Here is a 22576-nt window from a genome sequence, read left to right as displayed (position 1 = left end):
TGCTGATTGTGCAAACCGCACTGGAGACTCTCACGGAACCAGGGTCACCCCCCCGCCGGGACCCCCGGGCAGCCCTCCCTGGGGAGTCCCCGGCAGGGGGGCTCCGTGGCTGAATTTCCAGACTTTTGGGAGCCAGAGGGACACCCAGAAGGCTGGGGGAGTGGTCGCTCTCTCAGGGAGCAGCCCCCGCTGACCGCGCGGGGCTGAGGGGTGGCGGGGCCCGCCCGGCGCTCACCCCGTGGTGTGAGGGGGGCGCGCCTGGAGCAACCCCGCTTGGGCAGCGGGGCGATCCCCTCCTCCTCGAGAAAAGGCGAACAGCACAGTTTATTGTTATTTTATTGATATTTTTCCACGTCCCCCTCGCCCCGCCGGGTCACACCGGGTGACTCGGCCCCGCCGGAGGCACCGCCCCGGGCGGGGGTCGCGGCGGGAGGGGCGGGCGGGCGGGGCTGCAGCGCGTCCTCCCGCGCGGGCGGGGGCGCTGCGGGCGGCGGGCGCGCCGGGCTCCGCCACCGCCGCCATCTCCGCCGCTGAGCTCATAAAGGTGTCGCGCAGGTTCCGCCCGGGCTCGTCATTCCGCCGCCCCGGACCCGGTGCCGGCGCCGCCGCCGCCTCCCCCGCGTCGCGGCCCCCGCCCGCTCGCTCCCTTCCTCCCTCACGGGGCCTCCGCGTCAGCGGCCACCGCGCTCCCGCCCCGGCCCGTCGGCGGGCGCCGGTTGTGCCCTCCCCGCCCCTTCCTCCCCTGTCCGCCCCCCCCGCCCGGCCCCTCTCCCGCCGGCCGGGCCCCGGAGTGCCGCCGCCGCCGGGCTGTGAGCGGGGCCCGGCGCCGTGCCGGGCCGTCCCCTCGCCGGCGGGGCCATGGCCGCGAGCGCCAAGCGGAAGCAGGAGGAGAAGCACCTGAAGCTGCTGCGGGAGATGAGCAGCCTCCCGCCCAACCGCAAGTGCTTCGACTGCGACCAGCGCGGCCCCACCTACACCGACATGACCGTGGGCAGCTTCGTGTGCACCTCCTGCTCCGGCATCCTGTGAGTGAGTGTGAGCGCGCGGGCGCCGCCGGCTCCATCCCCCCGGCAGGGTCGCGGCCGAGGGCGGGGGCGGCGGGCGGGCGGTGCAGCCCGGGCGGGCGGTGCAGCCCCGCCGGGTCCCCGGCGCTGCCCTTCCTGCCGCCGGCCCGGCCACGTCGGAGCGCGGCGGGCGGGGGGTCTCCCGGGGAAGGGGGGAGGCCGGCGGGAGGCTTTCCCGGGCGCTTTCGCTGGAAATGCCGGTCGGAGCCCCCGGTGCGGGGGCGGCGGTGGCTGGCGGGGTGTGCGGGGCTGGGGCGCACGGCCCGGAGCTCATCGCGAAGCTCATCCCGGGGATGTTTCTCCGGCACGTAGCAACCACCTCCCCCCCCGGACGTGTCGGAGGGGTGGTTAATTAAACAAGTGTGCGGAGAATAGTTGTGGGAAGGGAAGAGGCACGTGGCTGAGCACTTCACTGTCATGACAGTCTTGAAGACACCAACCCTGTCTGAATACGGAGTTCCGCGTTTACAGATTTTACTTTAAGTTAAACCACCAGCCTACCTTTCTGTGTATCAAGTTATTATACTTGGTAGTGGTTTGTAAGACAACTTTCTAAGCTCCTGCTTAGTGGATAAACACTAGCCTTAATGGTTTAAGAGACTTGATCAGAAAAGTAGTAGAAGGTTGGGTTTTTTTTTCCCTAAACATCGATAACTTCCTACAAACTATCTATCTAAACCTTGGAAAGGGATTGGCTCTGATAAACTAATTGCATTTTTCCTGTTCCTCATTCCTGCATGGGCCTCCCCACTACTCCTCCCTTTTCCACCCATCCTCCTCTGAGATAGTGTATATGAAACTAAGAGTTGAAATCAGTCAGTTCTGAATTACAGACATAGCTTAGGGGAAAACCCTTCTGTCGTCAGTGCTACTAGCTTTAGCTAGATATATTTGCATTTTTTATGATTCTGTACCATTGTGCTTATGGGATGGAGCAGAATCAAAGAGTAGCCAGAGAAGTAATAAATGGTATGTCAAAGGATAGATTGGTGTTTGTAGGGGTTTTGAGTTCATAAAAGGCGTTCAGGAGCTTGAACTAATTCCTGCCCCCTTAATAACCCAAACAGGCCTTCCGAGTAAGGTCTGGTGTTTTAGAAGTCAGTTGGTAGTTACACTGAGCTTCAAAACAAAGCAAACATGTTAGTTCTGTGCTGAATTTACATGGAAAGAACTGCCTTTTATACTACTAGACAGGTCATTAGACTTGGGGTGTTTTAACTTCTACTTTGTGTGGACTTTTGAACAGTCTTGACACAAATACAGAAAATACATTTAGCTTGTGAAACTGAAAAGAGACTTTGGTTTTTCACACATACATGCTACTCAATCAGCCAGCTCTGGCTATTGTTTGCTCTCTTAGCAAACTGTTATTTGTGCTGGCATGTGAAACTATTTTAAGCTACTGCACTGAGCTTATTTAATGGTTGCACATGTTCTTACTGGTTAGACTGACAGCGTGATAAAGCTGCGCCACGAGAGTATTTGTCTTTATTTTTCAGGCTTCTCGACCTTAATAGACAGCTATATTGTGAATGCTGCTGAGATGCTTAGCGTGGGTTCAGAAGGATCTGTTCCCTTTATTTGTTGTCTGGGAGGTGTGGACTAGTAAAGTGTGTAGTCCAATTTACAGAAACCAAAAGGATGCATAGGCAGTGAAACAACTAGCAGGCAAGGGACAGCTGCCACTTGATGTTAAGTTGACCATCATTTGGATGTTACCATGATTAAAGGAGGAAGACTTTCTGCAAAGAAGTGGTTAATGTATTGGCATTCAAATAAAATACAGATAGTTCTTTCATTTTAAATATGCAGTTTTTTTGTGTTGCTATAAAAAAGCAACCACGAACAACATGTTTGGTTCTTACAGCTAGTAACACCTACACTTAAAACTGGAGTAAAGGATTGTTAGGGGGACTTAAAGCTTTCTTCTGAAATACATTTGGTCTCCCTCTTTCATGTTGACTTGGAAAAGCTTTCATAAATTGTGTGTTCAGGATCATATACATTGGTTACCACCTTAGAACCTAGGCAGTTGGGGTATTTTTGTTACTGATGAGACTCAGTATAAGTCATGTCTGTTATGTAGCTCAGAACTGTTATTTTCAACACTTCTGTCAGAACAATCCTTCATACAACTTATTTCCAAATGCTTTTCACTGTAGAATTCCACAGTGGAGGGAAATTACTTGAGAACAAACCACATAATGGCAAATAAGCACAAAAGTGCTGTTGCTTCTGTAGTTCTTAATGGCTGCTTGCATTCTGCCTCATAATACTGGTTATACTGTAAGGCTTTAATAATCTTAGTACTTTATCTGTTTGTATGCTATGTGAATGACTCGCATTGCTTCTTGTTTTAATTATTTTTTTCTAATCTGGTACAGGAAGTGTTCTTGGAGTCAAGTAGACTAGTTTTTTTCAAGTATGAAGTGCCCAATGCAAGATTAAAATATTAGTGTATTAACAAGCCTCCTTCAGAAAGGTTTCTCGATTAACTGAAAGTGGTTGCTAACAGCAGTATCATCTTAAACAGGCATGTTGTTCTAGATGCAGTTAACTCTAAACTTTTTAAAACTGTAGTATAACTTTTTTACATGTTTTTTGAAGTATTCATTCCTTGTCCTGGTGAGGACTGTATTCAAATCCAAAACTGTAACTCTGGATCCATCCTTAATTTCCATTAAGTATTTTAAGTGTATAAAGACAGCAATGCTATTTATTACTCGTTTTAGTTTAAAAAAACCTACTATTTCTTTAACTATTTCCAAAAATAGTATGTCTAACTTGCTCAAGTACTTATAAAAATGATTAGAGAACTAGTGACTTTGTTTAAAAGATGTGTATCTGACTTTGGTGTTGAAGGTGAGTCACGTCAAGTTAGAAGTATGAATGACACAGAGGAGGTTCTTTTTCGTAATACCTGGGTCTAAGTTGCCTTATCAGATCGGGTTTAGCAGAGCAGAAGTTTTGCTGTGCAAAATGGTGCATGCAGGAGAAAGTTCATGAATAGTGGCTTGAATGTGCTTCCTCTTAAAATACTTCCACTTGTCCTCTGTGTTTAAATGTTTCATGTGGGAAAAAAGCACGATAACATCACACAAGGTAATTCAGCTTTTTGGTGTTGGACAAGAATATAGGATATGTAGAGATATACACACCATCATTTCTTCCCTGAGAGCGGGAGGAGATGCCCTAGAGGAGCAGCCTGCTCAGGTCAAGGATTACAGTCCTACAACACAGGAAGATTTCTCTTTATTATGGCAAAACAGCATCTCGGGAAGTGTTGGCAGACAGATTCTTTTGGTTTTACAGAAATCCTTTGATTCAAAGGATTTTGTTGGTAGCTGTGACTATTGTTTTTTGGGATGCTCCCATGTGTCCAACAGTGACATCCTTCCCTTTGTCTTATCAAATGCCTCTTTGCCTTGGATCTCAGCTGTCTGTGTGCAGCTCTGCTTTCAAGCATTTCTGTACAACTCCTAGTCAGCCCACTCTGAACTTTCATAAGAAGAATGTTTTTAAATTCACCAATGGAAAATATTCCTGTTTGATTAAGAGTCCACTTGCACAAGTTTTGTATTATATAATTTTTTTGTTTAGTCTTGACTCTTTTATATTTGCTGATGTGATAGTTAAGGCACTCCTATCCTTTCTCTCACTGCTGCCCTCTTAACTCCCTCCCTCCCAGCTTACTGAGGAAGTCTCTTGTTCAGATGTTTTCACTTCTGTCTTGTGTTAGGAAGGAGCAACAATGAATGCTTAGAACACAGAGGTACTGTGAGGAATCCCAAAGGCCTTTTATGCTATTTCTTACAGTTACCGGGTCATGTGGCCTTCTGGCTGCTTCTAATATGGGAATAGGAAATTTTAAATTTAAAATTTTATGGGTAAGGGACTTCTGTATCAACCAGGTGAGGTATTTGATGGCAGATACACTAGTAAAATACTTAAAATTTTTGTGCAATAGTGCTGAATTATTGTCCCTTTCCCTAGAAGAAGTTTTGCAGAAATTAAAATAGTTTAAATAAACAGTCTTAGAGTGAAGGTGATTCAGATTGTGTGAGCATGACTTTTCAGTCCTTTTTTTTCCTTTGGAGCATGTTTGGAAAATGTGTTTGTATATTTAAGGATATTTCCTATATTACTATATTTCTTGTTTTCAGTTTCAGGGCTGGAGAGCAAAGGAAATGTCTGTATACCGCAGTGAACACTGTGCAGTTCACAAAGAATGTTTGTTTGTTTTTTTAAGAAAAAAATTAACCTTGACTGTGCTTCAAAATGTGTGTGTGAGCCTTCTGCTGTTAAAAATAAATGAGCTTGTGAGATGGTGGAGGGTCTCCAGGGAGGTCTACAAGTATCAGGAATGGCCACTGCTGCTTATATTCTCTTTTGCTAATTACAATAGCATAGAAATAATAACAACTGCCGTGACACTGGGTTTTCTAAAGCTTGTTTTTTGGACATGTGGGGATGTAGGGTGCTTTATGATGGCTTGGCATTTGACTTGCCTCATTAACTTCCTGCTTTTTAGGGGATCAGATTTTACTGGCTTAGACTTGAGATCTTAAATCTGATACAGGGGACACTGGCAGTGTTGAGTAGCATCTGCCCCCTGTTCCTCCCACGGAGGGGACCCTCTGTTTCTGCAGAGCCCACTCTTGACATTTTTTTCTCTTCCCAGCCCTGGCCTTTGCAGACAACTTTGCTGACACTTGTTTGAGGTGAATTCAGGAATGGCTGCTCTGCCAAAAATCACAAGTTCAACTATAATTTGCCACTAAATTATGTTAGTAACAAATATCCACTGCTTGTTGACAGTGTTTTTGAATGTTTAATGTTTCAGTTGCCAGACTGTAGAATCCTGTGTCAGCAGCCTTAAAGCTTCCTTTGTTTGCGAGAGCCCCAGTTTAACAAAGCTCTCTGGAGAACAGAGGTCTCATGTTCTCTGTGGCTGCCCCTACGGTGGCTGGGACTCAGTGGAGGGTCAGTGGAGGAATCTCATGGTTGGATGCTCTGGTCACAGTGCTATTCCACAGAAATAACCGTTGCTGAGCGTGAAGAAGTTGGCAGTGATGAGTGGGATCTCTGTGTGGGATGTTCTAGCTGTGGTGTGCTGGGTAAGTGCAGATGGCAGAATTGTCTTACTCTGTCATCTTTCCTCAGGGCCTCTTAGGAGATCACTGCCTTCTGGATTAGTGCTGAGGTGGTGTTTGGTTGCTGTCTTCCTCAGGAGCTCTGTTGTAGAGAAAGGAGTAACTGGTACCACTGCACAAGTGCAGGTTGCAAATATTTGTTTAGGCTCAATTTAAATTAGGGCATGATTCATTTGGAGTAAGGGACTATAATCCATTCTGTCCCCTGTTAAATAGGGAATACTGTAAAGCATTAGAACTGGGCAAGGCACTTGTCAAATACATGGAAAGAAACATTTTTCCTATGAAAAAGAAGGTTTGTTAATTCCTCATAAGGGATAATTGTACTTGGCTGTCTACCAGTAACCTTCCCCCATATGTAGGTGAGCTGTTTGTGAATCATTTGGTTCAAGTATTCTTTGTAGGTAAGGAAGGGTTGGTCCTTGAATTCTGCTTCAAAAGTCCCACAACTGCTCTGTTTTAGGGAGATTTTAGGCGGTTCATGGGTGTTACGTTAGTTAGAAATCATAAAAAAATAGGGTGTTTCCTGTTCTATCGGTAGAATCAAAGTAATTTCTCTAAGGAAGATAACACACATGCTTGGGCTGTGTTTGTGTGCAGCTTCTTGTCTTGAATTCCTTGTTCCAGGCAGACTTCTTATGCTGCTTTAGCATAAAAGGAAGCTTTTCATAGGTTCTCCCCCCAGCCCTTGCCATATTAAATAAATGTAAGTATGTGGATGTGTAAGTACTGCAGCTTGATATTTCTCAGCATTTATGGCTGTTGAAGTTCTGTTCAGGATTTCCAGTCCTCCTGGACCACTGATGTTCTCTTTCATCATGCCAGACATCTGACACTTCTGTGTTGTGAGCTGACCTTTAGAAGTGGGGTGTGTCTTCCTCCTTTAGCAGGATGGTGTAAAAGAAATGAGAATTCGTCTTATCCCATGTAGATATGATGTATGTATCAGGGAACTTTATAACCTGAACCTCAAAACTGTAGAGCATTCTTCACTGGAGAGGGAGGCAGGGAGGAAGTCTCTGGTTAGGCTAAACAAAATCTTACCTAGGCCTCAAGTACACTTAATATTGCTGCTTAATAGACCTGAAGATACATATTTGCTGATTTAAATGCTATGAAGAGCCTTAGTAGATCAGTAAAGAGTAAGTACTGCTTAAATAACTTGTTCAGTGCCTTCAAATTGTAAACACAGATACAATAGAGCACTTAAACTATACTTATTGCAAAAACGAATTTCTAGCAGGAGCTGGTGGGAAAGTTTAGAAAAACTATTTAACTACATCTCTGTAATTAATAGGAGGAGGGTAAATTGAACAGACTAAGGTAGACAGAACTGCTTTTACTGTAAAAGCAAGGGACAGTGGTTGTCATATAATATTTGATGGAGCATATTTCTCTGAAATGCCAGGTGGATGCCAACTTCGTTGCTGTGCTGTCAGTCAGTATGTGATTCTACAATGTTGCTCAGTGTAATGTAATTACTCACATGCACAGAACAGACCAAGGTGTGTTTTTAAAACCCAAAAATAAACAAACCCCAACCAACCAAACCTAGTACTAGCACCAGCTCTGAAACAATGAACTTCAACTGCATAAAACTCCTACAGATTTTTTTAAGTTGCATCATCTTAAAATGAGTACTTTGAAGAAAATCTTCGATAATGGTACAGTATTTTCATAAGTGTTGTGTATTTGTGATGTAGATGTGGATTTGATTTATGGCTAATTGAAAGATGTGACATTTTTAATTTTAATTTACCAGGGAATTTAAACGTTTTGAGAGAAGTGAATTTCCTGATAGTTGATTTAACTATCTTGAAACCTCTCTCACTAACCTTAGTAAAACTTCTACCTTCTTGTCAAGGTGCTGAATTGTGGAGTTAAATTCAGCTGCTCTGATTTCAAAAGTTTGCCTAAGCAAATAATGTTCTGTAAAATTAGTTCTCATTTGCCTGTAGGTTTCTATGACTTCTGCTTTTCAGGTACTCAAATTTATTGCATTTCTTAGCAAAACACAATTGTTTATCCAAGTGCTTCAAAGAATGATTCTCTCAAATTTGTTTTCTAATGAAACTTAGGCTAAAATGTTACTACTTAGTGTTCTAACCAGTATTCAACTTTTAACTAAAAATGTGGAGATTCTTTTAACACAGTATCAGGATTGTTTTCTTACAGGTATATTGTGAATTTAGGTGTCAGGGTGAATTTGCAAGCTAAATGCACAACAATATTTTTCTCATTAGACTTACTGAGAGAACTTGAAGTGCTGTAAATTTTGTCTAAAAGTTGAGTATAATGTGATAATACTTGGAATATCAGATTTTTGTCATAGGGTGTTTTGATGGATAACAATTTAATTTCTAGTCAGTGTTCTTGGAATAATCGCAGAGTTTAAAGAAAACCACTAGTCATCCTAAATTAGATGTCAGTGATTTTTTTTTTTTGACCAAATTTAGAATTAAAGCGTAGGAGCAAATATAAGCAGTAAAGCTATCAGTGATTTTCTTAGCAATTTGCTAGCCCTGTATTACATCCCTGGAAAGTTTTTTGTGTGCTTTCACATCTCACAGTTAATGTATATTAATTGGTTTTTAAGATGGTGTTTCAGAAATCCAGGCCTGATTAACTTGAGTGTTAAAATAGCCTCCTTGTGTTGCCTGAGTGTCTCCACTGTTTGGCGTATGTGGGAAGTAAATGTTCTCGCATCCATTGAGCAAAGCACGGCTTGCTTTTAATTGTAAGCGTTTGTGGGCAAAAGCAGTAGTTAGCATGTATTTAAAGAAAGAGCTTGAAAAGAAAGCAAGCTTTTCTTACCCTGGTGCTGTTGCTCAGCAGGTTTTCTCTCTGTGCTTGCAGGTTTTGACTGAACTGGGTTTGACAACGTCAGGCTGTGGCAGCACAAGAGCCTGGCATTTGTTGGCCCTGCTGCAGCAGCCTGGCGTGGAGGGAGAGCGGTGCCAGTCCTGGCTTAAGGCTGAAGTTTTGAGCTGTGGCATTAGTAATGGTATCTCTCATTTGAGAGCACACTAAAAACGTTGTCTTTTTGCCTTTGTTGTGCTCACTTGTGTAGTGCTCAGGAAGAGGAAGAAGCCCCTGTGGATGCGGGGGCAAAAAGTAACTAGAAAATGGTGCTGGGAGGAAATGGGAAATGTAGGTTAAAGCAAGAGAAAAAGACTGAGCTGGGGAATTTAGTGTGAAGAAATCTAGTGATTGGGTAGAAGTTGTAGTAAGAAGAGATTGAAGTGAGGGAGAAATTGGAGGGAAAGAAGACTACAACAGGGGGGCCCAAGGTGGAGAGATGAATGACAGAGACAAAAGTCAAAAAGTTGGGGAAGCAGATTAGGATTTTAAGAAAAGTCCAGCTATGTTTTCATAAATTTGCATAGAAAGTGTCAGAGCTTGTATGTGCAGTTGTGAATATTGGTCTCTCCTGAAGTTCAGTCATCTGACTTGTCATGCTTAATGTTACTTTGAGAAGAGCTTTCACAGCCTTAAGTTGCACTGCAGTACCAAAAATGAGTGTGTTTTACAGGAATGGCTCCTGATTTTTAAGACTGACCAACTTGAAGCTGTTTAAAGTGATTGTGTGATGACAAACTTCCTAAATACTGAAGGAACACTTCTTGCTTCTTTCAGGCGGGGCTTGAATCCACCCCATCGAGTGAAGTCGATTTCAATGACTACGTTCACACAACAGGAAATAGAATTTCTGCAGAAACATGGAAATGAAGTAAGTATTATTTGGAGAATAAAGTGATTTTCTCACTTTGATATTAAAGTTTAAAACACTACTTAAAAGAAAATTTGGTTTATTTTTTTTCTTAGCAAAAACTAGACATAAATCATCATAATGTTGCATGTTATTACCCAACACAGACAATCCAGATTCACATGATCCGTGTTTCTGAACTGGGTTTTCTTTTGCTTTTGCATAAGGCAATAAGCAGCTGTCTCTTTCTTTTTTGCATCTCAGACCTTGAGACTGAGTGCAGCAGTGTTTCCTGAGTGTACCATGACAAAAATAAATACCAAAATACAGCTTGTAGCTGTATTTGTTCAGAGTAGATGTCAGAAAGTCTTCTAGAAGTTTTAATAGCCTCCCTACTGAATAAAAGTATATCCATGTTGAAGCGTCTTGAAGAGAGAAAGGAAATTGAGAAAGAAGTTCTAGTGTACTGAATTTTTGTTCTTTTTAATAGAAGAAAAAAATTGGAGGTAAATGTTGGATCCACCTAAACCCTGGATGTAGCTATTATGTCTTCAATTTGAGGATGAAGTTTGTGTTTCAATACCATACTGTAGTGTTGAGGATTCTAGAGGTAGATTGTGCCTCTGTTCAAACTAAAGTTCTATTTCACATTGATTGCATCTGTATTCAATTTTAGTAGAACTATTGCTTGTAGGCCACAGAGTGTCTCACCAGCGTGTTCTTGTGAAGCTTTGTGAAGATGTATCCCATCATTTGTTAAAATGCTGATACTTGACTTTCCTAACTTGGCCCCTTCTTAAGTGTCAGGTTGAAGAATGAAAATAGAAGTAACAATTTCTTTTCCCGTCCTGGTAAATACACTTTAGTTGTTGAAATGACTCTTAGTGGATGATTCCTCTAGACAGAGCTGGATCAAGGTCTAAACTCTTCTGGACATTATAAAATACTCCTGATGGCTTAGGCTGGTTGGGTTTTTTAAAGCTGTAGAGCATTGCATATATATATATTTGTATATAAGTATATTATATTGCTGACTTTCTGCATAGGGGCAATACTAAAGAATTCTTTCTGTTCATATAGACTATTTTGGATTCTCTTTCCATGAGATTAGATTGTAAACTCCAGCTTTGTTTTAAGCTTCACAAGTGTGAAGGAAAATGTGTGTGTTTGTACTTCCCTTCCTGCATTGGTTTTAATTTCAGCTTTTCACTGAATCTGCTGTGTCTACAGAGTGGTACAAGTTTGTTTTCGCTGATCTGGAACCTTAAGTGATCCCTACTTAGTTGATTAGTGTAATTGTCCTTGTTATAGACCTGACTACTCTGCCAATCATAATGATGTAGTTGATACATAATTTATTATTGACATACAGAATGTTCACAGATCTCTGCAGTGCTGTGCTCTGTTTCAAAAGCAGGGGTCTTTGCACTTGTAGTACTCTTAATAGAAGTATTGAAATGAATTAAATGAGCTGCCTCATAAATAAAGATGTCCTCCTGAGTTTAGTTTTGGGTTGTTTGATTATTGCCTTAATTCTAAAGTAAAACTGAGTAGATACTTGTAACTGCAGATGGTAGATTGAACTGAACAGAACTGATTATTGTCTTAAACACTGTTAGAAATTTAAATCCTAATTAATCATGTTTTCACTTTGTTGTGCTTTGTATTGCAGTAGTTAAATACTCGTTTTGCTTTCTCTTGTTAGTATTGGACTTTGGAATACTTACCTGCAGATAAGATAAAAGTATTGGACAGATGAAATTCATCTGACCTCACAAAAATCTTTGCTTGGCTTCTGTTCAGCGTAGGAAGTTCTTGTGTCTATATGAAGAAATGAAATTTCTTAGAATAAGACTTCAAACATGGAATTGTCCAACATATTGGAACATGCACATGTGAAACAAAATACAGTCACTGAACAGCTTAGATGTTGTAATATTGTTTCGTTCTGCATCTACATATATATAAAACTCAACTTTTTACAATCTATTATGTTTAACTTCAATTTTTCTGTAACTTTTAAAATACTTTCATTCCCACTTGTTTCTTCTGGTCTTTGTCCAACATGGCCAAGGCCTCTGTGGTAAACTTTCTTGCCTCCAGATGAGTAGATCATGGTTTACAATAGGGATCTTGTTCTGAATAGAAAGGAAAACAGCAAGCAAGCTTCCATGAGATAAAGTAATTAATAAGGTGGTGAGTTGTTCTTAGAGGAAGTAGTTTTCCATTCTCCTTCAAAGAGTTTAAGGTCAGTGTATTGAATGAGGTTGAAGTTCTCTAAAAAAAAAAAATGAAACACCCAAACCAAACAAATCAACAAAACCAAAACACTTCCTAATATCTGCAATCCGAACTTTTTGTGAGTTGTTATAAATTACCCTCTTTGTGGCACACATGGGTAAAACGTTCGCTTACTGGAAAGCTTCTACAAGGCAACTGCTTTGGGAAGAGATTATCAGAGCAGCTTCTCTTGAGGTGAGACACCATATTCCCTGTACATACACTTCTAAGGTAACTTGATCTTTATTTTGGATGAGTTGTTACTGCTTCAAATACAGTTTTAAATCCTTTTACTGGGTTAGAAAACTTCTGTATTTTGGTGTTGTTTACTCATCTGTAGGTATAAACAGATGTCCAGACTCTGGTTTTGCTAATGTTGGGGTTTATCTCACTTTTGCAGCAAGAATAGAGGCATCTTCCAGCTGATATTCCTCAAGTGCCTTCTGCAGTCCTTTTGAAGGATAAAGGCAATTGGGACTCACTGGGTAGGGTTTTTCCCCTCCTCCTTCTCTTCATGAAGAGCTGGGTGAGGTATTTCCACATTTTCATGTTAGGAATAATGAGGAGAGTGTGGTATGGACATGCTTGTGTGTGAGTACTTACACTCAAATGACACCACGGTGGATTAGGCCTCTGAATCAATTGTGCAATGGTGGTAGGAAGTGAACTTGCTGTTTGCAGAAAGTGGATGTGGTGCTAATCTCATGTTGCCATTACAGCTGTGAATATTTATTCAGAAACTTTTCCCTGAAGCTGAAAAATATTATTATGAGGAAGACCAGTTGCATAGTTAATTTTTCTCCTACCCTTTTGAAAAATGAGAGATGTTTTATAGCCTTTCCAAGTGACCCATTCTAATATGCATATACTCAAAGAAAAGATTTTGTTGGTCTAGTATTTAGAAAATCTGTGTTCCTCTGGGAGAAAGGACCATGTTTACCCGAGTTAATGAGTAGAATGAGATGCAGGTATGCTCAGCTGCTTGGGGTTATCTTAATAGTGCTTAATTTTGTTTTGGGGCCAATCTTCCTGACTCTCAGTAGCACCTGAGATTGCGAGGTGCAAGTACCAGTTTTTTGCATTCTTGTAGCAGTAGTAGCAGCACGAGGCTGGTTCAGAGCTGGTGTTAGGCCTGACCAGAATTTTTTCCTAAAATCTCCTTACTATGGAATATGGCCTAAAAACCCAGGAGTGGAAAAAGCAGCATTAATCTGGAGCTGATGAGTCCTGACAGCATGAGCTGTGCAGTCAGGTGTCCCTGTAGTACGTTCCTGGTTCTGCTAATACGATATAGAGATACGTGAGCTGATTGTGTGTAGAACAATGTCTTTGTTAGCAGGATTTGCTGGCTTGACTCTGCTTATGAAATAGCTATAACTTCTGTTCCTTTGAAATCAGTATGATGGCAGTATAAAATTCTTTTAACCTACAGAGATTAATGAATAATATTGGCATCAGAAGTGCAGAATTACTAAACAAAGCTATAACTTTCTTACATAAGGAAACTGTTTCCAAATCTTTCTTCCTGTGGGGTGAGTGTTATGTTTTGGAACATAGTTTTGTCGTGTGGTAATCTGCAGTTCTTTGCACTGTCAGCATTGCATTTGGTGCATAAGTGAGAATATTTTATTGGCAGCAGGGGGAGAAGAAGAAATCTAATTTGGCATTTACCAGAAGGTAGTATCTCATTAGAGCTTTTTAAACTAGACTGATGTGAAATCTTCCTATGCAGTGGTGTGTCTGGTTCTCAAGAAGTGTTGTAGGTCAAGGAGTGTGCTTTTCCTAGTTGAAGTGCAGCTTCTACCAGCAGAAGTACGTGTCCTGTTGGAGCTTTTCCTTGCCTTGCAGCCTTCACCGCATACAAGAGAAGGAGGCTTCATGAGCGAGAACTTTCATTTTGCTGGCCTAACTGAATTTTTGTTATTCCTAACTAGCACAACTGTGCTAGCAGGAGTTTCTAAAGTGTGGTAGCTCCATGTGTTGTGTAAGCAGAAGGCCTTTGTCTCTCCCATATCCGCCTTCCCACACACGCTGGAGATCTGTATCAGTGAAATAGTTAGGACGTGGTGAAGTGTTGTTTGGTAGTTGAAATACGTAGCACTGGAATAGAGGTAACTGGAATTCAGGTTCTGTGTTTCTGCAAAATTTGATTGATGTTGCTGGTTCTTTTCTTTATTAGCAGTTTTTGGTGTGCCTGTCCTTCCCCACTTGCTCTGTAAAAATACATAGGGGAAAAACCCTAAAACATGTCAATAAACCTAAAAGCAAAACAAAAGCTAAGTTTTTATGGAAAACAGGTTCATGTATTTTTCTCTTAGACTCTGAGCCCTGTGTGGAACTCCTGAAAGCTTGAAATGTTACTGGAGGCTGGGTTTTAAACCAGAAGGCTTTCTGGTCAACTTTGTTTTGTGGCGTACCAGATGTGCACAGAATGGGATGTGTTCTTTGTTCCTTTCTGTCAAAGCTGAAAACAAGGGTAATTACTCAAACCATAGGACTACAAATGTAAATAATGCATGGAAAATAAGATGGGTAAATTGAATTACTATAGGAAAAACAGTTTTTACGTCAAATGGAATAGCTGTGGAGTGCAGATTCAGGGAAACCAATAGCATGAAGAGAAATATAGGTAAAGACTTTATTATAACAGACAGTGTGCACTTGGCCCAATTTCTCCTTTGGACAATATATTTAAGTTACAGTAACTCACAGTTTCTGCCTTGCTACCTCCTGGGTTTTTATCTAGGTCAGGGTGAGTAGGTTGAAGCTGGTTGTGATTCTCTTTCCCTCTTTACTTCATGCTGTACTTACTGATCTAATTCTGAACGTCCCAGTATCTGGTTGCCAAGTGTCTAATGACATCCCTTGCAGGACTGGAACTTGTTGGCAGAGGACAGGTGCTGTTCTTCCCAAAGCAGTTGTAAGGGGATTCTCATGCACTGTTGAATTTCCTGAAGACAACTGCTGAATCTTGTCATCTACTTATTATTACCTGACAAGATGAAACTTTGCTTTGTCTTGTTCCTTTGCAGCCCCCACAGTGTAGCAGGGACAAAAATTCAGAGTATTGCTTCTGTCAACAAAAATAGACTCTCAAATGCTGCATATGCTTAATCATTCTGACTTCAGTGCTGTCCCTTTTTTCCCCTACTGCATTGGTGAACCAGTGGGACATGGACTAATTATACTTTTCAGGGACAGTGGACAATGGTTATGGATTGTTGGATATGTTCCACTGTTTCTAGGGGCTTCCACATAACTTGAATGTTTACTCTTGGCTCCAGCTTGTCAGGCTCTTCTTCTCTAAGCAGAGCATTTTGTCTGATACAGCTTTGGTTATCAAAAGAAGGAGTATAGCAGAGCTTTTGGTGAATGAACAGAGCTTTTGAGGAGAGGCTTATTTGTGCTGCTGTTGCAGAAAGAACAATATTAATATTAAATGGCTGAAACAGAGTATCCCCAGGGAGATGGTGCAATGTAGAAGGACTTCAGAAAGCCAGAGAATTTTTAGGCCCAATACCTTAATAGTAGTGTTGTGTAACTGTGTGGTGAGTTGGCATGATTCTTTATGTATTATCTGTAAAAGCAAAGGAATGAGTAATTCTGTTAAAATGAAGCTTAAGATGTATCATGGAACTTGGGCAGTAGAATTTTCTGAATGAGCTTTGCAAGTTTGATTTGGAAAACATGCTCTTTGGGATATCAAATTCAAATTCCTCAAGGCAAAACTTTCAAAATAAGCAAAAATTGAGAACAATTACTTCAGTGGTTTTTTTTCTCAAATAGTGAGTTTGTATTAAAAAAAACTAAGAAGAAAACTGTGTTTAGTAGATCAACTGGCTGCTTAAAGCTTGGGTTTGCACAGATTTACATTTCTTTTACTGCCTTTTTGCACTTCCTGCTCTCATGTCCTGCAGGTAATATCCTGCAAGAGTCAGCACATGCTGTGTATATCTGTGCTGATTTGTTCGGGTGTCCTCCCTGGGCAGCTCCTGGGCCAGAGAGAACATAGAACTGAAGTTCAACTAAAGTTACCCATCTGATTTTTCTGTATTTCCACTAAATTTTTTTTGGTCATAATTAATCTCTTGGTATCTGTCAGATTCAGATGGTGAATTAGTGGGGAGTAATCAGGGTACCAAATATATAAATGCTGAGTGATCATTCTGCACCATAAACAGCGAGTTTTATGGCATAAATTTCCTTGATCTTTATCATAACAGTTACATTTAAATAGCTTTGAAATAAAAAAAAAAGTGATAACCTGATCAACAAAAATACTCAGCAAAAATAAGAAGTTCTCACAGCAAACTTTTTTCTTTGCACAAGATTCAGGACTGTTAGTGACTTATTTTAAAATGACTATGGAAGGATAAGCATTTAAAACCCCCACAATTACATGATGATATGAGTTCTCTGACAACAGTTTTTTAAATTCTGTTTTTCAGTTTTGATTTCATCCTGTGGCGTTGCACAGCACTGCCACTTGTGTTTTTGTAGATAGCTGAAAATTGTGTTTTGTGGTTCCCTTGAAGCATAATCAATGCAGTGTTGTGGATCCCTGTCAAGTCAGATGATAGTAACAGAAGTATAGCTAGAAAGAGCATACAGGTCACCAGCAAACAGGGGAGGACAAGGGGCCTTTCATTCTGCTCTGAATGCTGGCTTGGAACGGCTGCTGATGTTCAAAGCATTGTGTGGTACTTCATACAGAAAGAGACAAAACCATGCCTTTTAATGGTTTCTTGTGTGATATTAAGGCTTTATAAAATTTGGCTTCTTAAGGGCTTAAGTCAGAATTGTGTAAGTTGGAATAGACCTTTAAGGTCATCAGAGATATGAAGTAGGGAGACAAAACCGCTGTTTTTTGGCAGAAGCATTGTACAAAATACCCTTATGAGCATGTGATTTACCCTTTGTATTCTACTTGTGGTGTATACCCACTCACAGTTTTATGGTTCATTCTCATCATTGCCACTATCCAAATCCAAACTGCTCTAATCCGTTGTGGTGTTCTGGTTTTGGCTTCTAAGACTTGTCCATATTTAATACTTTTAAGCAATTTTACTTTCTCTGATAACTGTTTGGGTAAATGAACTTGCATGAAATGTGATTTGAATCTCTGGTGTGATGAAGTAAATCTTTTATGCTGTGTTTGTATGGCTCCTGCTGTCAGACTGTGTTACACTGAGAACTTCTTGCTGAAGCGTGTAGGACTGAGTAGGTTCTTTTGCTTGGTGGTTGTGTGTTGCCCATTAGTAAAACTGTTTTCTCTACTACCAGTAACAGAGAAACAATGAGGAGAGCCTGGCAGTTTGTTTAAATAAATTACGGTAGTGACCTAAGGCATATTTCAGTTGTTACTTCTTTTTGTGGTTAGGTATTTAGAAGGAATTAGTTGCTCCAGGAAACACTTTTGGAAGCCTGCTTTTTCTGAAGGTTTGCAGAAATTGCAGTGCAAGAGCAGATGCCTTTAAGAAGCTTGCATCATTTTAAGCTAACAGGTGTTCAGCACAGTCCTCCTCCGTCCCTGTTTGCATATTCATAGAGCTGTTATCTACTATGGCTCCATAGCTGGGAATGAGCTAAAGTCACACAGGACCTTGTTTTCTGATTTCTCCTATAATTCAGCTGTAATGGTCAGGATGGCTTGAGACTGACATGTGGTGGGTTTTCCTTGTTGTTTGTACTCTTTTCTCCTCCAGCTGCTCAGGCACTGCGGGGTGAAGATGAAGCAGAAAAGTGGGAGGAAGGTCAATGACTGGGTTGTGGTTTGACTGTTGCTGTGAGTTGATCTCCGACAGGTTTCAGTGGTATTACTGACATGGTAATTGTGATGAGTTTCTTTGATCTGATTTGTTTTGGGTGGGAGTAGAAGGAGTGATTGAATAGCCTGATATGGGTGGGGGTGAGGACCTCCTCTTTCATTTGCCAGCACATCTCAGGCTGGATGCAAATGGATTGTCATGGTACATCCCGAGGTGTTACTGTGCTGAGTGTGAGATCAGGGGCTGTTGTGACACTTGTCCAAAATTAAGCACTTTCTTTTCTTTGTTTCCTGATGTTCCTTCCGGTACTGAAAAGGAGTTTGGGAGGGCACTCTGTGGATTCGGACACCACCAACTCCTGCTGCTAGAGATTCTGTAAATAGCCACAAGCAGGGCTTCTCTTCCTCCCAGCAGTCATATGACACTGCTACTTGTATAGTTATACTCACAAATCTAAGTATGGAAATACTATTGCTGGCCCACCTCAGGCAATCGACTGCAAGTTTAAAGCTGAACACTGAAATATCCTGACTTTATACATTTTGTCAGCAAAAAGTCATGCTCATGGGTAAGATTGGTACTATTAAAACAGTGATTCATGCTATTAGCTTTTATTTTAGAACAGACTTGTGACTTTTTTGACTGAGTTTATATCTTTTAAGTTTGCATGAAGAAGTATTAAACAGATAAATTCAGTTTCATTTTATCTGTTACCATACTGCAAATGACTGTTCAAATTTGAGAATTCAAATCAGTGTTTTGAACTTAACCCTTTTGTGGAGTACAGTTGCTGAATAAATGTGGAATAACTGAGTTTATTTAAGAGTGGAACTACTGATCTTATTTTTAGATGAGTATTTAAGTGGCTAATTTAGAGTTATCTTTTGATCATTAGGTCTGTTTCCTGTTGTTTGTCTCTATGCAGTAGATGATAATAAGGACCGTGGAGTGTTGGACATGCAGTCAGGCTATATAAAACTGAGACATCAAGTATGCAATACATCGTTATGATGTCTGTCTAATCTCTCTAATCCTGAGAACTCTTTGAAATGACCTGTAAGATTTATGACTTGACAACTAGCGCTCCCTGGCCAGGTAAAGAAGAAAACCTGTTTGGGGAAGATGACGAAGTGGAAGTGTCACAGCTTCTACATGGATTTGCCAACTTCCAGAGCAATCTGTTTATGCAGCTCTTGTTTGGTAGAGCATGTGCTTCTCCTGAAGGTCACTGGGGACAATGCTGAAAACATGACATTTGCAGGGATAAGAGGGCACGTTTGTGGGAGGTATGTAAGAAGGATGGTCAGGACTGTTTCAGAAAGGGTGTGAGTAGAAAGCATATGCATCATAAAAGCCAAAGTTTTTTTGACTCTATTTCTCTGGAAGAAACCTGTTCTGAAATGGCAGTCTGATTTTTTTGAGGGTAGCTAATGTTTGGTGTTATCATTTGGGTGCATGTTCAAGTTACTTGCAGAATGGTCTGAAGTGCTTACATTTCAAGTTCCAAGTCCTACGTCTTGTTCAGTTTTGAGAACACCTTTCCTTTTGTTTTTGTCAGGAATTGAAGCTTGAATGTCCTGAGAATTTTGCGAGTGGTTCAACTTTTGCTCACTCACCACTACAGTTAGAAAGTGGAAGCAGAGCAATAGTACTTTTACCCCTGCTCTCGTAAACATATATGATATTGTAGAAACTGCATCACAGTAACACAGGCTGTTTAAAAAAAGTTCCTGTACTCAAATAGTAATGATAAGTATACATACTAAACCTCAGATCCCTTAAAATCTACCATCTGGGGCTTAGAGCATATGGAATCTGTTGAAACAGTTTAAACCCTGAGGTACAGGTAAGGGAACGTGTAGAATTAGGTGAAGGGAGAAGAGTCTTAAAGATCACAAGTAGAAATCGGGTGCCTTGCATTTCCTGAGTACATTCTACAAATACTTTGTAAAAGCAGTATTGGATGGTGAAATTGGATGCTAGGATGTGCTTGCCCTGCAGTGACAGATGGTCTTTCAACTTTAGGTATTTAGACAAGTACATGGTGCACCAGTCAGTTGTTAAACCAGCTCTGTCTGGAATATAACAGCACCAACCCTGCCAGAGTTCAAGAAGCATTTGGATGATACTCTCAGGCACGTGGTGTGACTCTTGAGGATGGTCCTTTGCAGGGCTAAGGGTTGAACTCAGTGATCCTTGTGGGTCCCTTCCAACTCAGCATATACTGTGGTTCTGTGATAAATTGTGCAGCCACACAGGTTTTAGTGGTTTAATGTATTAACAAGTCATCTTAAATAAGTTTTTAATTAAGGTGTTTTCTCTGATCAATCTGTGGTGTTGTGTGTTTGTTTTTGTTTTTTTTTTTATTAAGGTGTGCAAACAGATTTGGCTAGGCCTATTTGATGATAGGTCATCAGCAATTCCAGACTTCAGGGATCCACAGAAAGTAAAGGAATTTCTACAGGAAAAATATGAAAAGAAAAGATGGTAAGATACCATTTTAATAAAGTTTGCCTCTATGATGAGGGAAGATGGACTGTTTCCTCTCATTTTCGAGTGTGCTTTTCTTGTGTGCTCTTCAGACTGGGTTGCACAGCTCTGTGAAGTAAAATGATTTCTGAACTTCATGCAGAGCTCCTACAGGAAGCAGAGAAGACAAGCTAAAAAGTTTCTCAATGTTCATATTGATGGAACAGAAATGGCTTAAGGGGATGTCAACAACAGTGTAAAGTAACAGTTTTGTAGATTTTTATTAGGATGAGAAAGACGTGGGGCTTATATTTAATAAGTGCTAAAAATATTGACTTTAAATTCGAGTCCATTTTTGAAGAACTATCTGGCATATTTAAATAGTAGTTATTTTGCAAACTGTTGATAGAATCTAGAGCAGGATCAGGGGTTCAAAGCTGTTGCTCTCCTCGGATGTAGGTATGTTCCTCCAGAGCAAGCCAAGGTGGTGGCGTCAGTCCACGCGTCCATCTCGGGGTCTTCTGCCAGTAGTACAAGCAGCACACCTGAGGTGAAGCCACTCAAATCTCTCCTGGGAGAAGCTGCACCCGCACTGCACTTAAACAAGGGCACACCCAGCCAGGTGAGTAGTGACAGAGCTGTTCTGTACTGCTTTTTCCTCTTTTAGTGGCACAAAAATTCTTGGAATAGCAACTGTTATGATCCATATGAATGAAATGCGATCACTACAGACAACTTTATATATTTTGTTGAAGTATACAGGTGTTTGCAGGTCAAGTACTAAATGAAGTTTGTTTCTGTTGAGCAAATTGATTTTTTTTTTAATGGTTATTTTCAGTAAGCATAGGCTTCTAGTGTGATAAGTTTAATTATGATTGTCTTTTGCTTAAATATCTCTAAACTGTGAACCTAATGTGGTATATTTTCATGTTTGCTTTTTATTTGAAAACAGTAAAATGACTGATACTGTTAACCAAGAGATTAGTAACAAATATATGGATGAAAGCATGCCATACTTATTGTTACTTCCTGTGCATTTGAAACTGTCTTGTCAAGTGACTTTCAGGGATGCTTTCAGTATGCTTTTATGTAAAGCCAAACAACACTAGGTACTTTGATTTTTGGAGGGAAGACAGGTTTTTTTTGAAAACTGCCTTCAGGATACAAGCAACTTCTGAATGGACTTTTTGAGACTCAGACAGTATAAATTTGTGACTTGAAGCCTTGCTATGAAATTTGTCAGTTTTTCTCTCCTTGTACTGAATTGTAAAGATTTTTTCAGAATGAAGTGAATAATTATTTTTCATCTTATAAAATTAAGTGTTATTGTTTGTATTTGTATGGTATTTGCAGTTTAAAATACATAATTCTGAAGTTGCCAGTATATTGCTACTTTATTCTTCTAGGCCCTATTAAACCATGGAAATCTGCTGCAGAGTTCCTTTAAAAGCCACAGTAGTAGCATAAATAGTCCTCAGAGAAGGGTCTGTGCTGCATACAGCATCCTAAACTTCAGGAGTAAATGTCTTGTTAAAGAAATATGCTTAGCCTATTCTTCTAATATTTTGCAAATGTCAGTTTGGTAAAATACCAGCTTTTTGTATGAGCTAATTGAAGTGTTGTTTGTAGTCTCCTGTTGTAGTTCGATCTCAAGGACAGCAGCAACAAGAAAAGAAACAATTTGACCTCCTCAGTGACCTTGGCTCAGATATCTTTGCTGCTGCTCCTCCTCAGTCAACTGCTACAGCAAATTTTGCTAATTTTGCACACTTCAACAGTCACACAGGTAGGTGTTGGGACCAGTGTATCCCATTTAAATGTATAAAATGTAGTTTTAATTTTGATGACTTTAGTCTAAACTTTATGAGGTGTATGTAATCGCTGTGCCTTAATGTTGTGTTGCTCAAGATTTAGACTTTATAAAGAAAGGTTGAAGAGACAAAGAATGACAATTCTGCTTTTTGAAGTGGGAGTTGCTATAGCTATTTTCTAGGATATGTATGATTAGACTGTTTCTGCCTACTACTAAGCTTCAAATTCTTTGAGGGAGAGAGTGAGAGGATGAGTAACAAAATGTCAGGAGAAGCTGATATTAGACCTTCAATTTTCTTTCTGAAAATTATTAGGAAGAGC

At 40.8% G+C, this 22576-nt stretch overlaps 1 protein-coding gene across 10 annotated transcripts in view; it reads left to right on the top strand.

Moving 5' to 3' along the window:
• Positions 1-525: 525 nt before the first annotated feature.
• AGFG1 (ArfGAP with FG repeats 1) overlaps positions 526-22576 on the top strand; it is a 36182-nt gene continuing 14131 nt past the window's right edge. For 2 of the 10 annotated variants that reach the window (XM_051781948.1, XM_051781942.1), the window contains exons 1-5: positions 526-1025; positions 9854-9947; positions 20346-20461; positions 20903-21065; positions 22073-22229. In XM_051781948.1, coding sequence (XP_051637908.1) covers positions 859-1025; positions 9854-9947; positions 20346-20461; positions 20903-21065; positions 22073-22229 — 697 coding nt within the window. In that variant the 5' untranslated portion in view covers positions 526-858. Of the gene's footprint in view, positions 1030-9853; positions 9948-20345; positions 20462-20902; positions 21066-22072; positions 22230-22576 lie in introns of all 10 variants that reach the window. The other 8 variants (XM_051781950.1, XM_051781944.1, XM_051781945.1 and 5 more) reach the window with 6 other exon arrangements.

The sequence above is a fragment of the Manacus candei genome, unplaced genomic scaffold, assembly GCF_025592945.1.
Source record: "Manacus candei isolate 608988 ecotype Guabito, Panama unplaced genomic scaffold, ASM2559294v1 h1tg000015l, whole genome shotgun sequence".
In the NCBI taxonomy this organism is placed as follows: Eukaryota; Metazoa; Chordata; class Aves; order Passeriformes; family Pipridae; genus Manacus; species Manacus candei.
This window is presented reverse-complemented; position numbering and strand designations above follow the sequence as displayed.